This window comes from Odontesthes bonariensis, chromosome 10 (genome assembly GCF_027942865.1).
Source record: "Odontesthes bonariensis isolate fOdoBon6 chromosome 10, fOdoBon6.hap1, whole genome shotgun sequence".
NCBI classification, from domain to species: Eukaryota; Metazoa; Chordata; class Actinopteri; order Atheriniformes; family Atherinopsidae; genus Odontesthes; species Odontesthes bonariensis.
In genome coordinates this window covers 26,903,953-26,931,722 of record NC_134515.1, presented here as the reverse complement: position 1 = coordinate 26,931,722, position 27,770 = coordinate 26,903,953, and the positions used below count along the sequence as shown (strand labels likewise).

General features: G+C 39.8%; 2 protein-coding genes across 3 annotated transcripts in view; one reads left to right on the top strand and one right to left on the bottom strand.

Moving 5' to 3' along the window:
• pacsin1a (protein kinase C and casein kinase substrate in neurons 1a) overlaps positions 1–15,270 on the top strand; it is a 36,587-nt gene extending 21,317 nt beyond the window's left edge. For both annotated transcript variants that reach the window (XM_075474980.1, XM_075474981.1), the window contains 9 exons: positions 1,025–1,154; positions 5,259–5,415; positions 5,598–5,833; positions 6,251–6,406; positions 6,893–7,068; positions 10,407–10,527; positions 10,644–10,750; positions 11,274–11,470; positions 12,208–15,270. In XM_075474980.1, the coding sequence (XP_075331095.1) occupies positions 1,095–1,154; positions 5,259–5,415; positions 5,598–5,833; positions 6,251–6,406; positions 6,893–7,068; positions 10,407–10,527; positions 10,644–10,750; positions 11,274–11,470; positions 12,208–12,317 (1,320 nt within the window). In that variant the 5' untranslated portion in view covers positions 1,025–1,094 and the 3' untranslated portion in view covers positions 12,318–15,270. The remainder of the gene's footprint in view (positions 1–1,024; positions 1,155–5,258; positions 5,416–5,597; positions 5,834–6,250; positions 6,407–6,892; positions 7,069–10,406; positions 10,528–10,643; positions 10,751–11,273; positions 11,471–12,207) is intronic.
• Positions 15,271–17,909: 2,639 nt separating this feature from the next.
• Positions 17,910–27,320, bottom strand: LOC142389834 (protein ILRUN-like). The gene is made up of 5 exons (XM_075474983.1): positions 27,060–27,320; positions 25,098–25,252; positions 24,769–24,966; positions 23,671–23,996; positions 17,910–19,459 (listed from the first exon to the last, which is right to left on the bottom strand). The coding sequence occupies exons 1-5, from the start codon at positions 27,215–27,217 to the stop codon at positions 19,427–19,429; spliced, it is 870 nt and encodes a 289-aa protein (XP_075331098.1). The 5' UTR covers positions 27,218–27,320; the 3' UTR covers positions 17,910–19,426.
• Positions 27,321–27,770: the final 450 nt, after the last annotated feature.

The following is a 27,770-nucleotide window of genomic DNA, read 5'->3' as shown; positions in this document are numbered from 1 at the left end:
CGAGTCATCTTTCATCTTCACCTCTATGGTGCGTGTCGAACCTTCACAGATTTTGGACTCTGCATACTAATAGCAATTTGCAAAACTCCTTATCATTTTAATTAAAAATATTAACAGCGTTAGAAGTAGTTTGCACTGTTGGAGCTTGTGCAGAATTGAGATAATAACTACAATCCTCCACTATCCATTGTAATTATAAAGACCAAGTAACCGTGTCTGCCACAAACTTTATTAACAAAGCCTTATTAATTTTACATAAGTTTTATTCTTCTACTTCCTGCTGTAATGCAATGAAGAGCTCTGTGTCAGGGGAAAGGCATTAGTCAAGAGAGCAAAATGGATTAGGCTTCAGACACAGTTCAACACCAACAAAGTAGAGAACAGTGTCTTCTATTTTGACCTTGGTGGTGAGATATTGAATAAACATCAAATAAATTAATATGAACCACCTTAAATACTTGAGGGATTCCAGGAGGAACTGTGGACTTAAGCAAGTAATTGGTAAATAGAGCACATGATGAAGGGAAACAGAGAGGTGCATAAATAGATAACTTGATCTTTTTTCATTGTTTGTTTTCTTCTATTTCAAGGCTGTAATTATAGTCTATTTGCACACAAAGGACCGTTCTGGGCAGATGAATGCCATGTAGTTGTATTTTGTGTGTGTGTGTTTGTTTGTTTTCATCCATCTCCCAGATGTAATATGTCTAAACAATAAGGGTTTACTGTGGAAAGATTTAGGGTCAGCGCTGTGCGAAGCCCCGCTCGCTGTGGCGTCTTTTCTAGGACACACCGTCTAAGGTGCCCTTTAAGATTCTTCAGGGCACAGCTCTGTATGCTTGGTGGAGGACACTATTTCTGTCTCATTATTATAAAATTCTTAAATAGAACCCCCCCCCCCCCAAGTGAAATTCTCCCCCTGGTTATCACAGTTACACAGAGGCCTTCTCGCTGTGCTGCTTTCACTCTGTAATTGTGTGATGCTACTGTTTCATTTTGTTGTTGCTCTCTCCGTCTCTTTCAGTGCATGAGGAACCCAGCTTTGCTGCAGAGGACAGGTTTAGTCTTTAGAGTGCTTTGCCACATCCAGGAAAATGTCTGGCTCCTACGATGAATGTGCAGGTGCTGACGACACCATGGACAGCTTCTGGGAGGTAAAGAGACGCCACCGTGTCTGCAACACAGCATTTCCCTCTTTAACAGTCCTGCATTGATTTGGTTGCTGAAATCAAGCGGTCATCACTAAAACTGTGACACTGACATAGCCTTTATTCTCACAGGTTCTCAGGCGAAATATGTACCATTACTCATAAGGAGACTCTGGTAGCTTCAGTACGGTGGGTCAGCTGTCGGCTGTTTGGGAATTAAAGACTGCAGAGGAAATTGGTTTATGGATACTTTTAAACTTTTAAGGAGGGTGCGATCCTTGTTATGATCTTGCTAAGAATTAGAAGAGACCATATAACATAATTTTTTTCTTAAACACCACTCTTGTTTTTGTTTTAATAAATGTCCTATAGTGATGCTGTTAGATGGATTTTGTTGCCATCAGATAACGCTGTTTTTTTTTCAAAATTTCCAGTTTGTCTGCTAAGTTTAGGCTATTAAACATTAGAGTGATGCAAGCATTCTGCAGCATCTAAACCGTGTTTGTTCTGTTCTCCTCGTGGCTTCATATCAAACCAGCAGTGTTTCCAAAGCAAATCAGTATGAAACATTTAGTGTCATACACACGCTGAAACACAAAATAATATTCACAATTATGACTTTATCAGATTAGAATTGGTGATGATAAGAATTTCTGCATTTTCATTCACTTATAATGAGTAATTAATGTTCAAAGACTCTATTGGTCAAATGTAGCTTGTGACTAGTTAACTAACCTTGCACTTCCAAAGCTCTTGAAATAAAATCCAATGCCTTGTCCGTGTTGATGCGATATCTATAGTATCATATGACACGCTTATGTTATTCAAAGTCTTCTCACATGTTTAAGTAGATGGGAGACGCAGGGGAGCAGACAGCTGCCTTTGAAACAAACTTCAAATGTAATCATCTCATTCACTGGATTTCATCAGAGGCTATTACTCCCAGAAATATGGCCAGGAAACGATGCATAACTCTAAGCAAGAAAGTTAAGAAAAACATATCGAAATGTGACAACTATGAATTCCGTCATGATGGAAATTCCAGTGTTTTTATTTTTTTGTCATTCAGATTATATATTAATGAAAATAGAAATTGTCTTTTCAAAAGAGCCATGTCAAAGAGTCATATATATGAAGAAAGACAAGGATTACTCAAGGTATTATTAAATTGAAGGTGGAAAATAAGATGAAGTTCAAGACATCAATTGGGACAGTTACAGCACAGCCTCTATACAATGCAAATATATATATATTGATGGTCCCATATTTTTTACAACAGAATGTTTTAATGTCATGTCTGTTTGAAATAGTGGTTAGACACAGTATCACAACAAAATGAAAAGAGTTTTTATCGGAAACAAAGCTGGAGGAGAGACCTGAAGAGTAGATATCTAATCAGATAATGTGAACCTTCATATGTGCTGTATGTAAAAGCACAAAGAGTCTGTATGAGGAGGAAAGTAAAGACAGCATATGTTTAGGAAAGGACCATTTTCGTTTTGCTGCCAGTCACCGAATATGAAGCTGCTACAAAACACTTCTTCAACATAATCACTTCTAAATTAAGATGAGGGCACAGTTCCACAATAGTGTGTATGTTTACCAGTATTACTCATGTTGTTGGGATCTTAATCTGTGTACACTGGCACACTGTGAAGATCTGTCGATAAACATATTTCAGTAGTCTGGCTTAACGTTATGTTTAAGGTTAGCGTTAACTGCTGGCAAGTAAGCAGTAATTAATAATAAGCCTGTGTAATGTCGTCTGAAGTGATAGAGGCATGACTGTGCGCAAGTGTGTGTGTTTGCAAATGTGTGCGCACGCACTTTAAACCCACCAAATTAGAGATAATGAATTCCCCCAGTACAGAGTCTTCTTTGTATCGTCGCTCTTAGCTACAGAGACTTAGACAAAGAGCCTCAGTCATCAGGCGCTCAGAGGCCGCCTCTCTCCATTTGCACCTGCACATAGCCTATGTGTAGTAGCAACACAACAAAGGTCAGCTCGAGATTAATAAATACCATAAAAAAAATAAATGTTATCTCAGGTTTTTGTCGTCAGAGAGGCTCCTGCTTTATCCAACCAGGATAGGAAACACAACCATGCTTGACTTTATAGTGCAGATACTGGAGCTCAGGTGTGTTTTCATGAGTAAAACCAGTCCACCTACGTGTTGTTGTTGGTGGGACTTGGCAATCTGTCACACAGGACAAAAGTCATACAGTCAAACACCTGTCTCACAGTCTCCCTGCGGCTTTCATCTCAAACAGTAACCCAACATGCAAGCTCGTGTCAGGGCCGCTGCAGCCTGCAAACATGTCAGTCAGACAGGCTCTCCATGAGCCGTGTCTGTAGGATGCTTTCTGTGCTATACATCTCTACACGCACGAGCCCAGTGGTATTTCTGTCTCTCCCTCGTCATCCATTCCTGAGAATCTGTCTGACTGCATTACACCACTCAAGAGGATTAAAGCAGCCACAGCGCGTGCACGTACATAGGCACACAGTCACGTACACATGCACACACAGGCCCATGTTATTGCATAACTACACATGCACAGGCACGAGTAAATCCCCCCCTTACCCTCCCTTCATCATGCACCATGAGCTCAGCCCCCTGCAGGCACCAAAGAGGAGGAGTCACACAGCCTGCCACTATGTTTTTTTAAGGCAGCTTCACTTAAGGTGGTAAGATGTAATGAGTAAATTAGTAAATATAACAGATAATAACTCTAAATACTGATGCAGCATGTTTGCCAGAGTGGGATATTGAATAAAATTATACTTTTAATATATTTGCCTTGAGACAATAAATGGCTGGAGCTGGTTTCTGCTTAGGTTTCAAATCTGAATGAAAAGATGCTGCGGCGTAGCAGACTTTACATTATTGCATTTAGTTTTCAAATGATCTCTTGGTTTGTCAAAGAAGAAAACTTTAATCAATGAGGAGATTAATGGGTGGAACCGATCATTAGATTATAGCAAAATAGTTAATCCAGTTCAAGGCATTATATCATGTTTCTTTATTAAATGAGTTTAGACTGTGATTACTTTCATTGAAACCATCTAACTACTACTACTACCATTTATTATTTATCATTTAATGGAAATCAAAACATAGCTAAAGCATGTAGCCCCTTTTAGAATATAGAAAATGATTTGTTTGACTTGGGGGGGCCTAGTCCTTCTACAACCCACCTCAAACGTCCCAGGGGTTTTCACCATGGGCCCTCATATCTTTTAATTGATTGTTAAATATAGTTAAGCATAAAACTCTTTGTAGTTTCAAAATGGCAACGATGTGAAGAAGAGTAAAAGTGCAAGGGAGCAGGCTCAGATTTGTATCATAAATAAGTGTTATGGAAAGGTTAAGTTATGGAACACTCACTGAGACGGATCTTCTTTACTTTTCACTTCTTCTTGTCTCAGTTTTGTCATCCCTTTCGATGCCTCGTGCCCTCTGATATAAAGGAACTGCTAGCATTAAGAGATTCATTTTCAGCTATTTTGATCGGGCATTTGGATTTACTTATTTGAGCTGGAGTATACAGCAGACGAGTGTTAATAAAGGAGAGTCAATAAAATAACCTTGAAACATTTTTCTTAAGGAAAACGTTCTTTTGTGTCAAATGTGGGGTCATACAGCTGGTGCACATGTACAATTGTGGAATTATAGACAGACACTCAGCAGGCTACATGTCTACATGTGTTGGGATTCGGCAAGTCTCTGCTGCTTTTAGAAAGAGTAGCCAAGCCAGTGTTTACCAGTGAGAAATATGTCATTCTTCCATAGCCCAGAAACAGATCAGGAGCGGTCAGATTTGTTTGTTGGCTCACTTTCAGAGTACTTTCTCAGTTTCGAACAAAATCCTAATTGAATCTGATAAACAGAATGCGATGCGTACATTTCCACCATGTCACAAACTGTGCCCCCAGTAAACAAGTGAAAAACAATGTGAACGACTTCTTCAATTTAGAAAAAAAAATAAGAACGATGCATTTTTAGATGTGTGTGTGTATGTAAGCGTATTTTATAGATTTTCCTTTCACTGTGATATATATAGAGGCAGATTAGCTGTAAATCTGTGCATTTGTCTCCCTGCGCTCAGGTGGGGAACTACAAACGCGCTGTCAAGAGATTTGATGACGGCCATCGGCTCTGCAATGATCTTATGAGCTGCCTGCAGGAACGTGCCAAGATAGAAAAGGCCTATGGTGATCAGCTAACTGCATGGTCCAAGAGATGGAGGCAGCTTATTGAGAAAGGTCAGCATTTTTAAGAACAGCTCAAGAAAAATAGATAGCTCAACAAAGTAAATGCACTCAACGCTTTCAGTTTGTCAAATATGCTTTTACGCAGTTTGATGGTTGACGTGTCTGGCGATATTTGACCACCAAACCTGCCCTGAATTTCTTGTTTGAAATGTATCATTATGTGCAACTCCCAGGCCCACAGTATGGCTCTGTGGAGAGAGCTTGGCTGGCTGTGATGACTGAAGCGGACAAAGTGAGTGAGCTGCATCAAGATGTGAAAAACAACTTGCTGAATGAAGACATTGAGAAAGTCAAGAACTGGCAGAAGGAGGCGTATCATAAGCAAATGATTGGAGGCTTCAAAGAGGCCAAAGAGGCAGATGAAGGCTTCAAGAAGGCTCAGAAACCATGGGCCAAAAAGCTCAAGGAGGTGAGGGGGCTTCAGATAACTAGACTGAATACCCAGTTTGGTTCCAGTGCTGAAGCCAGTCTAACCTGTAAGCACTTGTGCCAGATCAGCACCAACTCTTATTTTTGCTCTAGTACTAAGGACCACTTTTGCCAGGAGCTGTAGACATGACTATAGTGACCACCTAAAACCTAACATGCACCATTCATATTAATACAAACACAGCTAGTGTCGAGTTTAGTTTAATCTAAAGATGAAGAAAAAAAAAACAGCACTCCTTGCTTTGTTTTTAAGTTCAAGTGCCAAGCAAGTAAATAAATATGAAAAAAGAAGGTCACTGCATACTTTGAGATATGAAAATGTAACTCTTCTTTGTCCCTTTGGTCAAACCAGATTGTGTATCTCTGTTACTGACAATGCCCGTGTTTGGACGTGCAGATGGAGGCAGCCAAGAAAACGTACCATATGGCCTGCAAGGAGGAGAAGCTGGCTGCCGCCCGAGAGGCCAATGGCAAAACTGAGGCTTCTGTCACAGCAGACCAGCAGAAGAAACTCCACGAGAAAGTGGATAAATGCAAACAAGATATGCAGAAGGTAAAGGCCTTAAAGTCTTGTTGCTACTTGCTTGTCTAGTTTAAGGTGAGTAATGGTGTTGCTGAAGTCCAGATTTCTGTCCCATATATAAAGTTTTACACTCATCTGCATGCATGATATTCCTTCATAACTGCACGATTTGTATCGCTACTCAAGTCATGTATATGACAGTGTGACATTTAACGTTGCATTTATCAGTTAATGTGAAGAATATTACATTTTGAGCGCAGCACAAAATACCTTATGCTGCCGCGACACGCTGCTGTATTTTGGTGACCAGATAGGGTTTGACAGTATCACAACGCTCTCTGGAGACTTATGGTTTCAAGAGCCATTTAAATTCTGTTCAAGCATATAAATTAAGCTGTGGACCAAATTTGCTGATGCAAATGAGAACAAGCCAGCTACTGAGACTGAAATGATCACTGAATGGTTTATTTTCCAGATGGCTTCAGGTAAAACTGTGTTTTCCCTTTTCTTCCTCAGGCGAAAGAAAAGTATGAGAAGTCTCTGGATGAGCTGAACAAGTGCACTCCGCAGTACATGGAGTGCATGGAGCAGGTGTTTGACCAGTGCCAGCAGCATGAAGTCAAGAGGCTGACCTTCCTCAAGGAGGCCTTGCTGGACATCAAACGTCATCTTAACCTCTCAGAGAACCAAAGGTTAGCCAGACTAAAATAGATAAGCTTAAATATAATTTAGAGAATATGTTGTTGTTTTTTTATTGCCCCGACCCATTCCTGCTCCTGTTACTCTGCAGCCAGGGTGGGTGTCACTGAAGGCAGCCTCTTCAGTGAGTCCTGTTCTATTGATTTTAGGGGAGACACTGTCGGTGCAGTGACACACATACCAGCTCTGCAGCTCCCACAGGTTCTGGAGTGGCCCTCTTTAGTTTTCCGAAGATTCTCCAGAGAGCACGATAAAGAATTCTCATGTGAGCTGCAGTCTGTGCGCCTGATGAGAAACTATGGCAGGATTCACGGGACTATCTTTCAGGCTTCCATAGTGTTGTGTCTCATTCACTTTGAACGGGGTGACACCTTCTGTTGCCGAATTGGAATTTGGGTTATTTGCTTTGCTTGCATAGGTTGTGGTGGAAAGTTGTGAATACTTGCCAACCAATCACCTGGGGAGTCTGATCTCATGACTGACTGTTGCAGCAGCTCCAAACATCAGGTCCACCTGCCGCTGAGTGTTAAAGCATTCCAGCCATGTGAATCAGTTTTATGGGTTAAAAAGCCGAATTATATCATGGACCACCACAATAGTCACCTGGCCCTGCCATCATCTAGAAACATGACAGTTAGCTGGTTAGCAGCAACTGAAATTTCTAAGTGAGGAGGGTTTTTCCTTTACAAGGCAAGCTACAGCTCTTGTTTTTCTTTGGGTTTTCTTTATTACTGTTATTACTGATACTGTTATTAGCACCATTTTTCGTGCTACACATAAATAAACACTGACACTGCAGACAACTGACTGGATACAGAATTATTAGAAGACACGCTTAATCTTCTGATAATTGTTTTATTTTATTTGCAAACATTTAACAAGGCATACAAAGGAGTGAGGTGCAATAGGAACAAAACAAACAACAAATAATAATAAATAAAAAAATAAAATGAAATGAAGGGCAATACAAGAGACAAAAACAAAACAAAACAAAAATGGTAATAGTAAAAAAAAAAAAACAGGTAAACAGAACAAGTAATAAAAAAGTAAGATAACATAATAATAATAATAAAAAAGATAGTAACAAGAACGTTAATGGTGTAAGACATCACCTGTTAGGTTGGGGGCACGGGCTCACAGGCTGCAAGTGTAGGGCTCTGAGAAGAGAAGGAGGTCCAGGTTGCTTCAAAATAATGAGTTTGGTCTTGGAGAGCGTTTCCATAGATATGTATTCTGTGAGGATATCTAACCAGTGTGATGTGCTGAGTTTGTGTCTTGTTTTCTAGTTCCTGAGTATGGCCTTTTTGGCAGTGGTTATGACTATAAGTATTGCTCTGGTATTATTGGGTGCTTGGTTAATTACTGTAAGGTCTCCTAGTAAACAGAGTGAGGGGGATAATGGAAGGCTGCATCCCAAGAGATCTGTCTGTGCAAATGTCTGTGTCTATGAGTCCCATTTCATGTATTTTATGTGCGGTGACGTGAGTTCTGTGGATGATTTTATACTGTATTAGCTGTATATTTGTATTTTTTTCCACATTGTGAAGCTGTTCCAGCAGATTTGAGACCAGTAATCGGCATTGGGACTGACCAGTAGGTAATTTTCCCATTTTTGTATGGGAAGTGATATGGTTGTGTCTTGGTTTAGTAATAGTCTATATAGTTTGGACAGTAGTTTCTTTGTGTTTTTAATCTCTAATAATTCTTCTGTCAGTACTGGGGGATGAAGGTTTAATAGGTTAAATGGAGGTGACACCAAGCTGTCAGAGTTGTCGAGACTACTGCATTGTTGAGCGTACTGTGAAGTTTTAAACTTGTGTTGAGAAATGGGAGGTCAGATATTAAGATAGGTTTCCATTGTGCTTGTTCCAGTTCTGTCCATGATTAAGGCTGTGTTGTGTGATTAATCCATTTATATGATGATTATTTTGAATAAAAACAAAGCTGCAGCTATTCCTTTGCTTTACAGAGGTTTCTTTAGAAAACAAAGGGATGCTCAGTAATTTCCACCATGGTCTGTCCAAAAGGTAGAAACTTTTAGAAACTTTTTCTACCTTTTGACAATGAGTGAAATATCCCACCTATATCAAGGTGGTAGTATCTGTGGCAAAAAAAAATGTAACGAGTACTACCTACATTGAGCAGTGCTGTGCTGTAATATACCAAATGATGGGAATCTCTTTTAAAGGTGGATTTTGTCATTTTGGTCATTCAAACATTGTCACCACAAGGGGGCAGTGTTTTACCAAATGAGTTTCTATTCTAATTTAAGGTTAATTTATTAATTTCCTCTCTTCTTCTTGTCAAAGCTCTTCTTCATCGGCTCTGTTGCCCATTGATTACTACTGTCTCCTTTCATTTTAAAATTAAAATTTGTCAAGAAAAAACAACAAACAATAAGACAAACAGTGTGGTTTATTTGGCCTTTCTATTGGTCCTTCTAATCCACATATTTCCAGTCTAAAGAATATACAGTATACTCCAATGAACAGTGGGCAGATGCAACACATTTAGATATAACTCCTAGAGAAGGATTGGATGCTTTAACTTTTAATAGAAAATAACCACACTGGAAATTTCTGATCGATGAGTTTGATTTGTTTTGTGTGACATTCAACACAGTTCCCTTCAAAATGAATTAATCTCAATACAAGTATCAGCCAGCCATGCACTTCTCATTAGGATTCAAATTCAAAGCACTAATTAACTGATGATTCAGTCAGTAGTGTTTCTGCCTAAATTAATTTTGTTCTGATCGAATGCTTGTCATCTTCTGGGCTGTTTTAAGCTGCGTGTAACTACAAAGCCAGGAGCCACGGTGAAGTGATTATCAAGCTTTTCAAACAAACCCGCCAGCTTTGGTTGCCTTTGATTATTCAAGCGGACTGGTTTAATCATTCACCTTCGATTTGATTTATTCTAGCATTTTCACACTCCTACTTTGTTTCTGTTTTTCTCACACCAGTCTTGACTGACTTTTTTTGCTGTGTATATTTCCTGTATATGTTACTTCCTTAACCTAAATGCTGAGTGGAATTGCAAGACTAATGTCCTTTAATTCTGTCAAACATTGATTTGGGAAAACTGGTGACATAAACAGTAATATTTTGGTGAAAGGGGGAGTTATTTAGACCAAATACTTGAGCTGTTGAGAGCTACAGCGACAGCAGAAAATTTAGGGAGACACTTCCGTCCTTTGATGACCGAACACTGGATCTCTTTTAAACCAGAATTTGAGCTACACTCTGTCTTCTGTTGCCAGATTGGCAGCGCCCCCAGGTCCCTCCTGGCACTTTCATTGTCTCTATTTGTTCCATTTTTCTCTCCTCAGTTATGCCACAATATACAGAGAACTGGAACGCACAATCCTGTCTGCAAACACACAAGAAGACCTGAAGTGGTTCAGCAACAACCATGGCCCAGAGATGCACATGAACTGGCCTGCATTTGAGGTACAACATAAAAACTCAAGACCAAAAATCCAATTAATAAATAAAACACATGAAACTTCTTATTTCTATTTTGGAACATTCTGCTTTCACGAGTCTGTTCAAATTGTCTTCACCAGGAGTACAACCCAGACCAGGCCGCTGCTCCTCCAAAGAAGAAGAAACCAGACGGAGCCCCACCCACTCCAAGCACCGACCATGTGGCTCCACCTGGTGACCGTAGCAGGTTAGTTCAAGAAATGGTCACATTCATCAATTACGTTTCTGCCATCATGATATTATCGATTGAATGATGTTTTACGATATATTACAAGAACTTGCCACTATTTTTAGTTTGAATTAAAAAATTATTCTGTCAAATTTCATGGAAGGACCAAATATATCCAAGAATTAGTCTGTTTTCAAAAGATTTTCCTGAACACTTGATTCTCAACTTATTGATCCCAAAGATTGATAAACTCTCAAACTCTTTAAAACGGGTCAGCCCACGTGTTGATTATTTTCAGCTGCAGATTTGGTGTGTCAGTGAGTTATTGCAGCAGCATGATGCGCACGGGAATGACTCAGAACAACCCACAGTGCTCATGTGTACAGAAATGAAAGGAGAATTTTGCAACCGTTTGACTCATTTATGTCTTTAAAAGTTTTTGGCTATGAGTGAAAGTTTGTGGCACATGGAAATTTCTTGCCAATTGAATGTCAAAATGTTTATCATCAAAATTTCACCCGGGATTGTCTCCTTCTACCAGTGTGAGCAGCTATGAGAAGAACCAAGCGTATTCGACTGAGTGGTCTGATGACGAGCAGCCCACCACGTACTCCGGCAACGAAAACGGTGGGAATGGGAATTCATTCGAAGACGACTCCAGTGCCGGGAAAGGGGTCCGTGTGCGTGCCCTCTATGACTACGAAGGCCAGGAACAGGATGAACTCACCTTCAAAGCAGGTAATTATCCATGGTCATGCCAAGTGACGCTGGTAATGGGATTTCTTCTTGTCCAGACTAAGGATAAGATGAAGAGGAGCAGCGTATGATGCAGGTGGTCAAAAAAGCAACAACTCTGTCCTCATGTGTGCTTTAAAGCGCCCTTCCTCTATCGAAAATAGCAATGATTTGTCATTAATAGCCACGTGGAAAACAAATTACAGGCAGTTGCCACCAGTTAACTCAAGCTGTCTGGGGAATGGTCCAAAAAAGAGCTTTATCTGTCCACACAATGATGGGAATAGTAATTCAAGGAAAAATTGCTACTCGAGGAATGGCTTTCTTACCCCACTGCACCTTCTGTAAGGCTGAGAATACCAGTGGAGGTTCCATGAGAACAGAGATCATTATTACATTCAGCATCACTCACCTAAATGCATTGTGGGCATTTGAAGCCTAATGACAAGAGACCCATTATGTTGGGTGCATTCGACTTACTGCAACGTCGTATAAATAAAAATGAGGGGTAGCTCAAGAATTGAGTGGGTGTGCCATCACAAGGCACAAGAGTTCATTTTTGGAGGTGTGGCAAGGTGGAGTCATTTAATTTTACACTCTAAATAAAGATGTTTCCTCCACTTATATTCTTTCTAGTAATAGAAAAACAGATCAACGCGTTTCCAGTTCACCATTTCGCAAACATTCACCGTCCAATTGATGATTCAAGAGTTGATTAAAGATTGGCATTTCCTTCACAGGTGAGGAACTGACCAAGACTGAGGATGAAGATGAGCAGGGCTGGTGTAGAGGTCGTTTGGACAGCGGCCAAGAGGGACTGTACCCAGCCAATTATGTCGAACCAATCTAGTCACGTAACTGGACAAGGACATGCCACAGGAGGCAGCTTGAACTGTCCCGTCCAACTGCACCGCACATAGCCAGAGACTTAAGAGCTACACATCCCTTGCCCAACAGATGCGCCAAGCAGTCTTGCCTAAATACAACTTAGTAACCTAAAAGACAGTATATCAGTATAACATATTTTAACGAGCATTTGGGGTGGGTGGACTTACACATTCAAAAAACAGGAGCAGTTATACCAGTATACACACTCTACTATAACATCACGACAGTGCAGGAACACATTGCTTCTCTGTGCAGCGGTGTTTAACCTATAATGCAGCTTATTAAAACTTGCAGTGTGTTCTTTTGTGAAAAAGGGAGGATTATATAATCAGTTCCACCCATTTGACAAGGATGAGCTTCTCCAACCTGCATTGTGTACATACAGTGTGTTGCCATTTTGTGTAGCATTTTCAATGCTGTGTATGTCATTCTTACATCAGGAATGCTGTGTAGTGTTAGAAGTACCACAGACAGTATCCTCTTTTTTTTTTCTTCTTGTTCACTTTTCTTTGTGATTTGGTCCAGCCTCTACTCCAGTGTGTGCAGTGCTACGTGTTTTGAACTGTTTCTGAACTTGCATAGCAGCATGTGCTATGCAAAGACTTACATTTCCCCCCCGACTCCTGCAGCCTCGTTTTAGGCTACAACTTGATGCAAAACTTTCAACTCCAAATGCAGCATTACATGCCTCTGGACATGCACGCGTGCTTCTGGTTTCACATGAGAAAGCTTCTCGATGAACTGATTTTATGTTTGTTGTGCTTTTGCCGTTCATGTATTTATTTTATTATTTCTTTCAAGCCATGTAAATCCTTTGACAATATCATCCTCATGCAAAATCATGGAAAGGATTTATGGTTTGTGCAGAAGCTTTCATTAATGGTTTGATAAATCAGGTTTCATTTGAATCCACCTCTGCTAACAACACGTGTGTGTGACACATTCTCTCAGAGCCAAGATGAAGTCTTCTTGAGGATGCCACTGCATTATAAGTGGGAGATCTTGAACAGCACTTGTGCCTGGGACTCTTCTTTTTTTTTCCAGAGCAAAGGGCCGATGGAGGGATGTCAGTACATTACTGTTCACAGGCTGTTGTCTGCACATTGACGCCTCTCCAACAGAACATGAATGTACTAGTGATTGGGCTTGAAAATGGGCATTTTAACAAAACATCATTCTCCACAGTCATTAAAAAGCCTTGCCTAGCTAAAAGCACTAGTTGTGTGGCCCGTATCCCTGCTGAGCCAAAGAATGACCCAGTACCATCAACTGTTTTCTCCCCCATGCACTAATTTCACATATCACATGTGAAACCGTTTCAGTGAACTCGTAGTTGCTTCCCAGTCCATCCCAAACTCATTTGTCTGAAAAAAACATATCTTAACGACACAGGGAATACATGTCACCAGTGGTGCACAGTGTATCGACTCTTGGCAGGAATTGCATACATCTATATTTGATTGATTAATTTGTGAGTTGTCTTCTTACAAGTCTCACCTAAATCTATGATTAGAAGGCAGCAATCCTTTTTATAACTTAGTTGTCCGAATATTTATAAAAGTCACCGGACCAACAGGGGTCAGATGTGTTTAGCTCTGTGTCTGCAACAGGATTCGACAGGTTAGGGTCTCAAACATGAGGGGGAAAAAAAACACATCACCAGCTCACAAGTTGTGTCTTAGAGTAAAGCTGTCCAGCATAGCAAAAAGGACTCCTGTCGTCCAAATGTCCAACATCCTGGATGCACGTACACACACTCACATAGCCACACATACGCGAACACACAAGTAGTAGACACACAATGTACACAACACATGCAAGCTCAAAGACATAATCAACAGGTTAATATTTTTGGGGTAAAACACCTTCATCATCCAGTGTGTATGAGTTGTGTAATTGTAACAGAAAAAAAAAAAGGAAAAAAAATGCAAGTGATTGACTATTAAGACAAAATGTAGTGTTATACATGTAAATGTGTTTCATTAAATTACAGCAATGGAAAACATCTTAAGTAATAGGTACCATATTGTATGAATTTTATTGCAATGGAATTGTCAGTGTATCATAAAAAGCGTGACGTTATCCCACGCTGTCAGATTTGTATATGATGATGTAATTTAAAGATTATATTCTATTGTAACTGTACAACTGTGTTGAGTTGAAACTGAGACCTAACCACGTTGAGGCAGTAAAAAGGTGTACATGTAAATGCTTTTTTTTTTCTATGTTGATCTCTTCCTTATGCACACAGGGGACAGCAGCTCGCGTTGTGGAAACCCTATATTAGCGGTCTAGAAGATGTATGTTCATAGTTAGTGATGTACTTTTATCTCCTAACTGGTGTAGTGCCTGTTCATCTTGATGTAACAAGAAGTTCATTTAAATATGCATAAAGATGATTATGACCACAGATGATTATGACGGCAGTGATAAAAAAAAAAAAAAGAAGACAACAACAACAAAAACCAAAACAAATCAAATTTGGTGTGATGGTGTCAATATTGCGATATTGGTTTGAAAGGGAAACAAGTTTATTGGAAAAAAAAAAGGTAGTGTCTGTGTGGTTTTTTTTTATTCTTTTTTTTTAATTAACTTTTTGTGTTTTTTTTTTATTTTGTGATTTTATCTCCTAATTATAATTAACATAGAAACTTAATTTATGGCTTTATTGTAGAGCCTGAACATAAACACTAAAATTGCCTCGTGATAATAACTACGGCATTCATCAAGATGGGTTTTGTGAAATCTTTCCAGTAAAAAGTTAGGGCACTGTGCAAAAATGTAAATAAAAACAGAATTCATTCGTCTGTAAAACCTTTTAACACAAGATGATGGATGTGTATAATCTTATATAAAAGATGGACATAGCCACCGGGCTGGAGACATGCAGTAGATGAGGAAGTGCATTTAGGTGTTGTACTAGGCTCCAGTTCCCTAATATATCTGGTTTCAGTAGACTTTCGTCTCATGAATTCTCTCATGAAATACAAAGTAAATCATCCCACCCCCCCATGTGCTATTTTGAAATCATTAACTTGATCCACTCCTTCTGATCAAAATGTTGGTGGTTAATTTTGAAAATAATTCAATAATTAGCCAGTTTAAAGATGGTGAGTCAGAAAAGAGTGGGTGATAATCAGTGTACTATACCCACATCTTTTATTCAAGATGTTCAAGATAAGAGTTTCATAAACAGCATGAATACAGTCTGTGGAAATTTCTCACTGTTTTAAACATGTTACGAAACCTGACTTTTGTGTTAGCGGGCTTATGCTTCAGCATTATCCTGCAACATTATGAACAATGTTATTATCAACATAATAATATTTTGATTACAATGCTTATTCACTTACAAATCACAAAATGATTGATTGCAGGTGTGTGTCTTGTAAAAATGAAGCTCGAGCTAGCACCCAGTTAGCAGAGCTTGGCAGGAAGCCCCAAAACAACTTGCTCTGTCAAACCAAAGGAAACTAAAACAAAATTCAAGCACCTCTTAAATATGTATATATATATATATATATATATATAGATATAGATATAATAGATATAACAATTTTTTCCTGACTCTCCATGGGTGTCTCTCTCTGGCTGGTTCCAACCTTGCTCCTTTTAGCTAACCAGCAGGCTAGCAGTTAAAGTAACACCGATCTGCTTATTTCTCTCTTGGTTTGAATTCGAAAAAAACATTAAAAATAAATTCAAAAGTTTCTCACACACACGTACGCACACAAGTAATTGTAAACAGTGTGAGATATGCAGAAGACAATGATTAGTTAGAATAAAATGTAGTTTATAGTTTTTTACAAGTTGGCTTTTCCCCATAGTTTATTTTCCGAATGCAAAATTCAATACTAGAAAGTAGTGAGTTTATTTCAGAAGTGGAAAATACCTAAATAAGAATAGAAGGACAATTGTAACTGAAGTTGTCATTAAGTTGAATTGCTGGCTTAAAAAGTTTGATATAATTGAGTAATAGCATTTTTAGCTTCCTTCCCAAGAGCTGAAATGTGAAGGTATGTCTTTGCTTAGTGTTGCTACATTTAGGAAACTGTTAATCTTAGCAAAACTTCTAGCCTGGTTCTGGCCAAATGTAGCAAAACAAAATAAAACAAACAAAAAATTATTTAAGGCAGTAAATACTTTAGCTATGCCTTTTGGCATTTTTTTTCTTCATTCATTATTATTACTTTTTTTAAAAAGCCAGATAAGTTATCACAACATTGACAGTTCTTCTGCTAGGCTACGGTAGCTAGCTGCTCTCTCTACCTCTCCAAACACTGTTTAACAAAGACATCCGAGTGATTTCAATGTCCTTTTAATGCAACTCTTGGCAAGAGAGAACAGAACTATTTATCTAACATAAGATATTAAAAAAACATATTCACTGAATAAGATTTCATGGAGACTTCAAAGATGACTTTAACATTTTTTTAGGCCATAACATTGTGACAGTGAGCCAGCATCAGCAGAACCAGGACACTGAAACTTACGCAGCTTGTCAACCATTTTTCATTTTTATCATTGGACCTGTTTCCCAACTATGTGCCAATGCCTTTAACATGTAAAAACATCACACGGGTGAGCTGGCACCGCTGAAGTGAGATTAAGCCAGTGCACGCAGCACATGTATTTAACTCATTGCCATTTATACCTGGTGGCCACACAATATTTTCTCATCAATGTCACAGGGGCTCGGCATTAACCCGCTGCAAACTACAACAGTAACTTACTGGTTTAGTCCTTTGAATTATGACTATGACTGAGCAGTTATTTATAGGCTTCCATAAATGTGGCTCTTGAAGCATGCTGTAACAAAAGGCATCTACTTTGTTCATGAGAAAAAAGGGGTTTAAACAAGAGTTTGCACAAGGTAGGCAGCGGCTCAGACACTTGGTACAATTGGTAAAACTAAAATGTCAGCGCTGAGACCAGAAAAAACAGTTTTCATATTCAAATCTGTAAATAACAGCCGCACAAAGAAAGATGGCCCATAGCGCAAGACTTTAGCTTTCAGTGATAATTTAATCATACAAACATTCATCAAACATACAGGAAAATGAGCTTTCATCTGTTTGCACTTCCTCACTTGCATACATGTGCTGCTGTATGAGTCTAATGCCAACTGATTCACCCTGTAGTCAGGCCAGCGGAAACTTCAAAAATGACGAAAAGTAAAGAACACACTTAGCATGGGTTAAACTGACAGTGACCACCTCTGATGGCATGGATAAACATGTACGCTCAGGTGGTCGATAGGAAACGCACACTGTTCTACAAAAACAGCCAGGGCCCAGGGATCCTTGCTGTGGGGTAGGCTGGTATTGTCATGTTGTCACAGCTCAGGATCCACGGGGCTTACAGTTTCATCAAGGGTGTTCACTTGATGACACGCTCTAACACACTGTCTGTGGGTGACAGATTAAATCACAGAAACGACGACCTTATCTGACCTTCCCTTTACTCATGGAGTAGGAAAGAAGCCGTTGTCATAAAGGTTGTATCATTCAGTGCATAGATAAGCCATTTAGTTTGAGCAGGTATGATTCTGTCATTGGGGGGTAACACCCCCCCCCCCCCCAAAAAAAAAAAACGTTATATGTGATTAAATCTGTAAACCAGAACTTTCCGAGTAACATTTTCACAAGAGACAGGAAATTATACAACAATAATTACACCGATAAAACCACCAGTTGAGTTCGAATATGTAATGTAGAATCTTTGGGAAATGGGTTATGTATCATGAAATACATTCAACTTAAATGCTAAAAGGCAGTCGAAGACAACTTTGCATTGAAAATTCAGGCCACAATGATAAAAAAAAAATCTAAGTTTCCATAATGTTATGCCTTTACTGCTGTTTATATGGCTTGAATTTAGTGTGTTATGGCATGATGTTAATGATGTCATCAGTCTCGCAACACCACACAAATATGCAAATGAATATTAGTCTGGGACCTCCCCTGTTATTAATATCCCAAGGGGATTTATCAACAATTGATGGCAAAATGCCTCTGGACTACAGACCTACAATCTTATCTGAGCAATATGCTTTACTGGTGCTCCTCTTTACAGTCATAATTAAACTTGCCCCTTATCAAATACTCATTTTGACGGGTTAGCCCAGGAGGAAATGTGTTTGCAAGGGTAGATGGAAAGATGCGTGCTGTCATAGAAAATTAAACACAAGCTTTTCAAATTTAATTCGGTTCCGGGGGCACAAAAAATGAAATGTTAATCCACACAATGACTGGGGTAAATACCAAAAATGAGCCTTGTACGATTTTCTATTTCATACATGTATATTTTCAAAGTGACAGCAAGGATTCCAATTAATGTACAAGAATTAACCTTCACTGTGAGAGGTCTATCCGTTTCTCAGATCTTATCTTCCTCTAGTTAATAATGGGTGACTCCCTCCAGTGGAAAAACACATGCATCTCTTGTAAAACATTGTAGGTGTAAGGACGCAATAGAAAATATTGTCAAAAGAGCCATGTGGATAACATGAAAATGCTGGTTCTTAAAAAAAAAAAATTCTATATTGAAAATTAAGATAAAAAAAAAAAGAAGCAAAAATGAGGTTACAGGGACAGCCTTGTTATTAGATTTAGTCCTAGAGAGAGCAGAGGGTCCGCAAACCCGCTCAATAAACCAAGAGTCGGAGCAGAAACTGAAGAATCAGTTGGCAAATTAAATGGCTTTAACTCCAAAGTCTCTTTTCCAGGTTGGACAATGCACGCACATCTACACACAATCAAACACACACTCCTGTTGTCACGATTCCATGTGCACTCTGTCAACTAACAAAAGAAAGTCTGAAAAATGAAAGAAAAAAAAAGGTTTCACTCCAAAGAGTCATAGCGCTCATTTTTAACTTAGCATTCACTCGAGCATACTGTGGGTGCGGGATGTTGGTTCAGCTGCACGTCGGGAGCGTCGGCCTCTGGTTTTGCATAAAGTGTTTTCAATCTCCATACACTCCACCATAAAGCCTCCTGTTTTTCTTATGGGTGTGACAGATTCCAGAGTTACAGTTTAGTGCTGCTTTTCTGTGACAAGTCTCATAATTTAAGAGTGCCCAAAAGGAGAGGGCTCCTGTATCTGCAAGAAGAGAAAAAGAACAATTCGAGACGATTAGCAGACAGAAAACAGACAACACGGAGATCAGAACATAGTACAATGTCCCTGCTTCATGAGATACAGAGTTGAAATGTTGGCTGTAGGGCTGAAATTAGTCAACCGATGGCTGGTAAAGGCCAGCCACTCAGACACTAATGCTATTTCCAAGCTTTATGGCAAACATATTCGTTTGGGGTTTTTAGACAAAACACATATCAAAACCTTATGGAAAAAATAATTGACAAAGACAGCATCAATGAAAATGATAGCTTCCAAGCAGTTGCTAGATATACAATCAACTGACAACATCTCCCTGAGAGTATTTAACTTAAAACCAGAAAACAAAGACCTAAATACAGGCTTCGCTCATCTTAAACTGAGCAATGAGTGGGTTGCCGCACCTGTTTCCTAACGAGCAAGAGACGCGTTCCACAGAGGGTGTGAGGCCTCGGTAGCTAATGGTAGGAGGGAGGACGGCGGAGTGTTATTTTGAACTGAACCTACGGAGACTAATCGTTGGTTAGTCCAACCCCCCTTCTCCTGGAAGCCTGCGATCTTTTTCATCCCTGAGCTCTCCTGAAGTTTGTTTTCCTGCTTTCTTTCCGTAACCTCCTCGCTCTCTGATCTTTCTGTAGATGTTTCTGTACACTCCTAAATAACTCCCCATCTCCCTCCCTGAAGGCTTTTTTTCTTCATGTTCAGCAACTCTTTCAGGTCACTGGTGATCCAGGGTTTGTTATTGGGGATGCACATCACTGCCCTTGGCAGGATCATAGTATCCACACTAGGACTTGTCATGATACCAAACTCAAAACTGACACAGAGGAAAGCATTCCATACTTTCCATACAAATTAACATGTTCTTAAAAACAGCTCCAGATGATCTTTTTCCACTGGCAGCGCTGGTGCTCCTCACTGAAAACAGGAGCACTGCTGAAATTAACTTTAATCAAATGATTTCCTCTTGCCCGCGTTACCAATGAATACACACTTTGGGTCAAAATAGGCAAATGTCAAAAAGAACAAACTTCTGTTTTACTTTAAAGCACTCTAAGTTTAACTGTCTTTTTAAACACAGAAACCAAAACAGGAAACCAAAATTAGTTTGGCATTTCTGATGGTTAAACTGATCATTAGCAAACATTTATCAATAGTGATATCAAGATGGTATAAATATTAATCTGTGGTGAAGTTATTTGGGTGGCACATCAGTCTCTTACAAAAAGCTGCACTTATATATATGCTTTATTTTGAATAATCATAATTGAATTATATTCAGAAATGAGTAAATTGTAGCTCTTTTTACACTCTGGGTTGAGTTGTAAAGAATTCTATTATCATTTCGTTCCTACCTTTAGGTTTAGGTTTACTCCTACCTTTCAGCATGCTGCTGACAGAGTTGCTAGTTAAACGGGGAGGTTTATCATTCGTGCTGTTGTTGCCTTCACGAGTGCCGTATGTTTAAAGTTTTTGGTTGAGACATCAAACTATTTATCCTTGCAAATGTTTCTTTTATCTTATCGTCATTATTAACGCAGGACCGTCATGTCACAGGAGGGTCTGAAGGCTGGTTTCTTGGAGAAATGAGCCTATAGCTCAAAGTGCGGAGCAAAGCAAGGTGACTACTAGTCGCACAGTTTTATTGTTCTGACCCTCGTTGTTATGACTGTGAGACAGGCTGGTGTTATCTCTCTTGTCTCTCACTCATACAAGATTCTAGCACACACACAGATTCTAGCTTCCTGCTGGTGTTTCAGAAGAAGTATGATGACGATTAAAAAAAGACAAAACAAAAAAAAAACCTTGGGTCATATTTCGTAGTTGTCCTTGAGCACTGCTTAAAACACACTTGGGCTGTCTCAAAAATGGTCAGAAAATGTAACATTTGAAGCCCTGAGAACAATAAAAACATGTAAAGTTAGTTTTATGCTGGCTGCAGCCGCTCCGTGCTGTTGTCCCTGTGTTGAGCAGCTTGCGAGGGGAGGAGCTGTGTAGTGGAAGATGTTTTTTTTACAGCAAAGACAGTATCCGTGTATCCATGCTGTTGCAAATGAATATCTACTTAGATACTAAATTTCAGAGTTGATTAGTTTCTCACTATAGATTTTTTTGGCAACCCTACTACACACAGAAGTTAATGCAGACTGTCTCACCCAGTCATGACATTAATTTAATCTCCATGCAGTTCAATCACTTAAGAGTCTGTAGCCTCAAAGCTCCCCTTCAGAGTTTATTCAACTTCCTGAGACCATCTCCTCACTCTTTTTGATCACAGGTTGTCGAACAATGGGCGTTTAACCCATTGAGGCCGGGAAAGCATTGCCGCATTTCTACCTTTAAAGCCGGAGGCGCTGTTGCGTTATTCTACCTTTAAGGCCGGGAAAGCGTACACGTCTTTTCATGTATAAGGTTGTTTTGCACCAATTATTGACCTCTGCGCCAATTAAATGCATTATAATAGACACGTGAGAGTGTCGTCATGTTCCTCGTGTCATTGTTTTGAAGTTAAGTTACATCGAACAAGCATGGAGGACTTTCAGTGGGAAGACATTTCAGACGGTAGCGATTTTGAGGAGTTTCTTGGCTTTGATGATGCTGATGAACGTGCTGACCCAATTGATCGAGATTTATGGCTAGCACATATGTTTGAGGATGACGATAACGACGAGGATGATTTTGAAGGGTTTGAATGTGAGTGGAAGACTGACAATTACCACCGTAATCGACGGAGAGGTTTCAACCGCACACCAGGGGTGAAAGTCGATTTACCTGCAGATGCCACACCGTTGCAGGCATTTAATCATATTTTTACTGAGGAGCTTTGGGCGCATCTCGTTTCTGAGACGAATAGATACAGTGACCAGGTACTTCAGACTCCAGCTCGAGCAAAGATGGCAAAGTGGTCACACGTAACTGTGCCGGAGATGAAAACGTTTATTGGAATGTGTATGGACTCCTTGTGCTGCCAGTACGAAGAGATTACTGGCGATAAAATAAATATATAAATAAATAATTTAAATATAAAATTTAATTTAATAAAATTTTATTACTGTTTTCTAATTGAAAATAGCGCTGTTCCTGCACTTTACTTTTTATTTTATTACTGTTTTTTTTATTGAAAATAGTGCTGTTCCTACACTTTACTTTTTACATTTTCTATTTTCGTGAAGGTGTATGTAAATAAACTCAATTTCCAAAGAAAGCCACAGGTGTAAGCTCTCAAATACTTTTTGAATTTTGTTTCTATCTGCTACAGAGGCTGAGAAATCAATCATTTAGTAGGCGTTGACACAATTGCTGAATTTCCAGAAAAACTTCAGGTTTTAGGGGGTCTTTCTGAAATCGCCCATAGGTTTTCCAGGCATTTTAGGCCTAAATGGGTTAAGTGGAGGTGAGGAAAACAAAGTAGGTGTCTGCATCTTACATTTGCACAGAATAAATCCAACTTTTTCTTTTCTCTGGCGGAGCAGTTGACAAACTGTCTGAAAGCAAAGAGATGTAGCAAAGAGGGACACAAGGTTGAAATCTCCTGAGATCTAAACGGATGCATTCGGATGACTTGTTTGTAGTCTGGTAACGACCGAGCTGATGACATCACAGGCCACCTTTACTATTGTCACTCTTTTTGAGCTCCCTCTCTGGCTGTATAGTCTGAAAGTGGGGTAGAGAGGCACTGAAATCCGATATATATGCTCCTGCAGCCATGTCTAAAGCTATCCAAAGAAGGGCTCCTAGTTTTTGTCCCTCATTTTTTGCTCGTGATCTCACATTGCCCATGAGGATCGAGGCAAGGAGAGGTTCAAACTTCCTCGACCTCTTTCGTTTGACATTTCCCATTCAGTTTGTATGGGATTTGGGGTCTTTTTTCTGAGCATGAGCTGGTTTTTGGAAAGCTCAATCAGCTGCTCCCATTTATAAACAACTATTCCGCTGGGACTGTAACTCACAACATAAGGGAAAAGGTGTCTGATGAATGAGGAGAAATCATCCAGCTGCACAGCTTCTAAACCAGTGCAGAAAAGTCTCAAAAATCTTTTTTTTTGGTGGAAAAAGAATACAATATGGTGCAGCATTTTTAAGAACGATATCCTGTATTTTATCGAACTGATCTATCTGTACCCTGTTTTTTAAAAAAAAAAGAAGATGTGACGCTGTTTTAAAACCCCTTCAACTGTGACTGAGTGGTATCTTACCTGGTTACAAGAGACTACTGATAGATTGCTTTGTAGACTGTTTGCTACTATATCCACAGAGTTGTGTGAAAGTCCATTCTGGTCTTGCTGCAGCGGGTGTGGGCTTCCCTGCCAATGTTCCTCAGGGACTCTGTGGGCGCTGTCACCATGGAAGTGGTTGTTGTTGCTGTTGGGGCACTTGCTCTTCTCTGGTGAGGCAAAAGGGTTGTAGTCTCCTTCGAGGCTGCGATGAGGCTGGGTGTTAAACTCAGCTTGGAAAGAGGAAAGCTGCTGTGTGACGCCAAGGAGGCCTCCCACCTCCACACTCAGGATCACCCAAATGACATCTGTTAAGACGGCGAAACGTGCTTTCATATAAAAACCCAAACATACCATCTTATAGAATAATAACACGATAAGTATATGTAACGGCTAACACAGCAATATTTACGGTAACAACTCACAGTAATCTATAAAGTTTCCATTATTAAAATATTAAACTATTAAAACTGTTACTGCGGTAACTGCATTCGTAATCACAAAGCACTTTATCTTCATAGAGACTCTTGCCTACTATGGTTAACTACTGCACTTGGTTGTACATTCGTATAGCAGCATATATGAGTTGACTTTTGATCCTAAAGTGGGGAGACAACATTTTACGTTGGTGGTGCTGCTCTGCCTGAGTATCCTTAACGATCGGGGATAACGCTGTTCTTACACATGAATCGCAGCCCTCAAATCTTGTTGACATTATCCAGAAGGGTTGCATACGGTCCACGTCATGGACTCGTGTTTGAGCAGACTGTACCCAGCCAGCTTCCTAACTTCAAGTCTGGCCAATGTCTGTATGAGACCATGTGTGAACAGAGCAACTGGAGAATTCATGAAAAGCAAGGGTGCATTCTGGATGTTTGCTGCTTAATCCTTGTTTTCCTGTTTGTATGTATATCGCTTCCCAGTCTCTTGTCAATATTACACATGTGCAAACACACGTAATATTATATTTCAATGCAAAAACAGTCATCATTGCATATAGTTCACTTCAATTTTACTGAAAAAATGCTGACATTAATAATTTCTTTGTGTATACTTGCAGGGTAAGTGTACTGTCCTTACCTCCATAGTATAGTCCCGTTGCAGTGCACATTCTCCACTGACCCTGGAACATCCCAGGAGACACAGGGCTGTGCATCTGCACACTGACGTCAGTCATTTCTTGGGGATCTAGAGAGCGCACCATCACCATGTTGACGTGACCAAACTGGTCTCCGCCCACATACTTCAGACATACCCCCGGAGGCCATGACTCTGAGCCTGAAAGACACACAAACAACTATGCTGACCCCATTTGACGTGTGACTATAATTGTTTTCCCAAACACCTACAATCAGCTCTGCCTTCGTTCATATAATTATTGTGAGTTATTCTTGTTCCAGCTGGCTTACCGGTGTTCTGTATCCTCCAGGTCTTTGTGAAAGGTGTGTCAGGCGGAACTGATTCACCTTCACCAATCGTCACATCCTTCACAAAGGACATGCACGGCGCACTGATGTTGGGGCTTTCAAAGTCATAGTAAGCTCCGATGGCAGCCTGTAAATTCCTGGGAGACAAAGAGATAAGGAAAAAAAAAGCAGAAATCTGAGTGATCAATACAGATCAACGTTACAGTACTACAACGGACTTTCTCAGATTATTGTTCAACGGCAGTTTAGACAGAAATCGAGACAATCAGGCTAAATATGGGTGTTGGTAAACTTGTAGCTAAAAGGTATCTATTCACACATAAAAGCTATTTTCACAATGGGTAATCAACTGATTATTTTCTTCAATAATCAATGGCCTGTAATCAATTGGCGACCTGTCCATGGCGTACCCCGCCTCTCATCCAATGCCCCTGCAACTCTGAACAGGTAAAAAAGGAGTGAGTAGTAGTTTGATTTACCCAACAGTCCAAAACCTGAAGAAGTGAATGAAGAAGTCATATTCAAAATATTCAAATTTTGGATGGAATATCTTAAATTTAAAAACTGTAGTAAAGAAAAAAAAAGATTAACTGGGTTATTTCAGTACTTTTTAAGCTGGATTTTTCAAGTTTGAGAAGAATAAAATCACAGCCAACTTTTCACTAAGTACTCTGATTGACGTTTAGGGGTGTGTAAGTGAGGGAAACGGTACCAAATGCATCAAACAGACCACAAGACCAAGTACCTACATGTCCAAAGAAACAAAGTTATAGCTATAAGGCACCTTTATAGTCTTCTTTAACCTACTGTGACCTACTCTCTGCAAAAGTGGCATTAGATCATTTCCCCAATTGTGATTTCACTGTCATAATGACTAATCTTTCAACAAATGAATGACTGAAGGGGAGAAAGAAGACTGGCCGACTGTTTAAGTTCTCACGGAATGTCCTCTTACCAAAATAATTTTTTTTGTTTGTTTTCGGTCAACTCAGGACAGCCATTATAGCTGCGAGTGTTGGGACCAGGAGAGCACATACCAGCTTGTACGGGGTAAATTTCCGTTACACGCGAGTCATCCATAAACTTGGGGTTTTATTTTTAGAAAGCTCATCACGTGATGCTACTACGGCCTGACCTCCCAATGGACGCTGCCTCTGTTGTGTTATTTTAGACCTGAAATAGCTGGCTTGATGCTTGCATTTGATCGAACAAGTGCGTTTCGTTTAGGGGTGGCTTTAAAACAGGTTTTTTTGTTCCCTATCCAACGTATTCATTTTCGTTTTCGGGCAGAAGCATCGCGTAGCGTCCCGTTTCATTTAAAAAGAAAAAGCCACCGGAAGTCGATTTTTTTGGGCCAAAAAAAGAAAGCAAAACAAATGTTCATGTCGAATATTTTCAGAGTGAAAAAATAAATAACAAACAATCTTTGCCCCGTGAAAAGAGAGTTACTATCACTAAATGAGCTCTGAGCACATCAGGCTCGATGGACGTTGTTGACACATTACGTAATAAACTATAACGTTAACCGTGGTTGCAGTTACGACAGACACGCGAACGTTTGGACAATTTTGAATACCGATACATAGAACGAGAAGATTTTCGCGTAACACGCCAGATTAACCAAAAAAGCTATCATTTTAACGGGTATGCAAATTCAGCTACCCTCCGCTGTGTCCCTGCCTGGCGATCAAAAGTCACAGTAACACTGACTCAGCTCGTTGCGTTACTACAACGTCGTTAGCTGTCATTTTAACTCCGCTGACTTCTCCAAATGCTACAGTTCTGGGTCACAATAAAGGACAAAACTCCCAGTGTTTTACTTTTCTGTCTTCCTGACTTATTATCGGTGTACCGCTTGAAGAGCTGTGCAGAGAGCTCGCTGGTGTACTCTAGCTATTATCTAACAACCACCACACAGCAGGCCTGATGAGACCCCGAGCTCACCAGTTGGTCATGTCCAGAAAGAAGGCGCATCCGGCGGGGTTTAGCTGAAACCCGAGGAGCCTCTGAAATTCCGATATTAGGATATCTTTGTCTGTGGTGCCCATGCAGCTGAATTTCTGCATGAGCTCCTGGTCCAGGTCCAGGTCCATGCCCTCCATAACGGATTTGCCCGGGCAGACACGGGGGCTTCGCTCCTAATTTAGTCCGAGGCCTCGACTTGTCATAACAAAACTCAAAAACAGGGCCGAGTGCGCATGTCACATGACTGAACCCCGTGTCTGTGAGTTATGGCGCTGGTGGGGGAAAAAAAAGAAAGTAAGAGCTTTTCTTAAAATTGCAGGCTATTTATAGCAAGGTTATAATGTAGTAATTAAAACCTTGATTGCGTCTGAGTAACATGCAAGCGTATGTAATTATATTGTAGTTTAATCATTGATTTTTATTTTATTTTTTTGCCATTTTAATTTTAGATTTCAAATATGAAAAAAACAACACGGCAAACCTGTAGACATTTATCATTAATTAATTTCCATATATTTACATATCAGTTATTTCGTTTTGTAATTCAATGTCTTGTGTTACGAATGACAGAAATTGACAGTGTCATTTGCAAGTGAGGGGATAAAAGGCTACATAACAAGGATGCAGGACTTGTTTAACCTTTCACTGAGGCAAACGTGAACACACAAATGCGTCACACTGATGTGCTTT

Coding starts and splice junctions, on each gene's coding strand:
- LOC142389834 (XM_075474983.1), bottom strand. CDS start 27,217: ATGGAGGGCATGGACCTGGACCTGGACCAGGAGCTCATGCAGAAATTC. Junction 23,997..24,768: donor AACGGGACTATACTATGGAG/GTAAGGACAGTA, acceptor CCGTCTTAACAG/ATGTCATTTGGGTGATCCTG. Junction 19,460..23,670: donor CAGTAGTCTCTTGTAACCAG/GTAAGATACCAC, acceptor CTCTTCTTGCAG/ATACAGGAGCCCTCTCCTTT.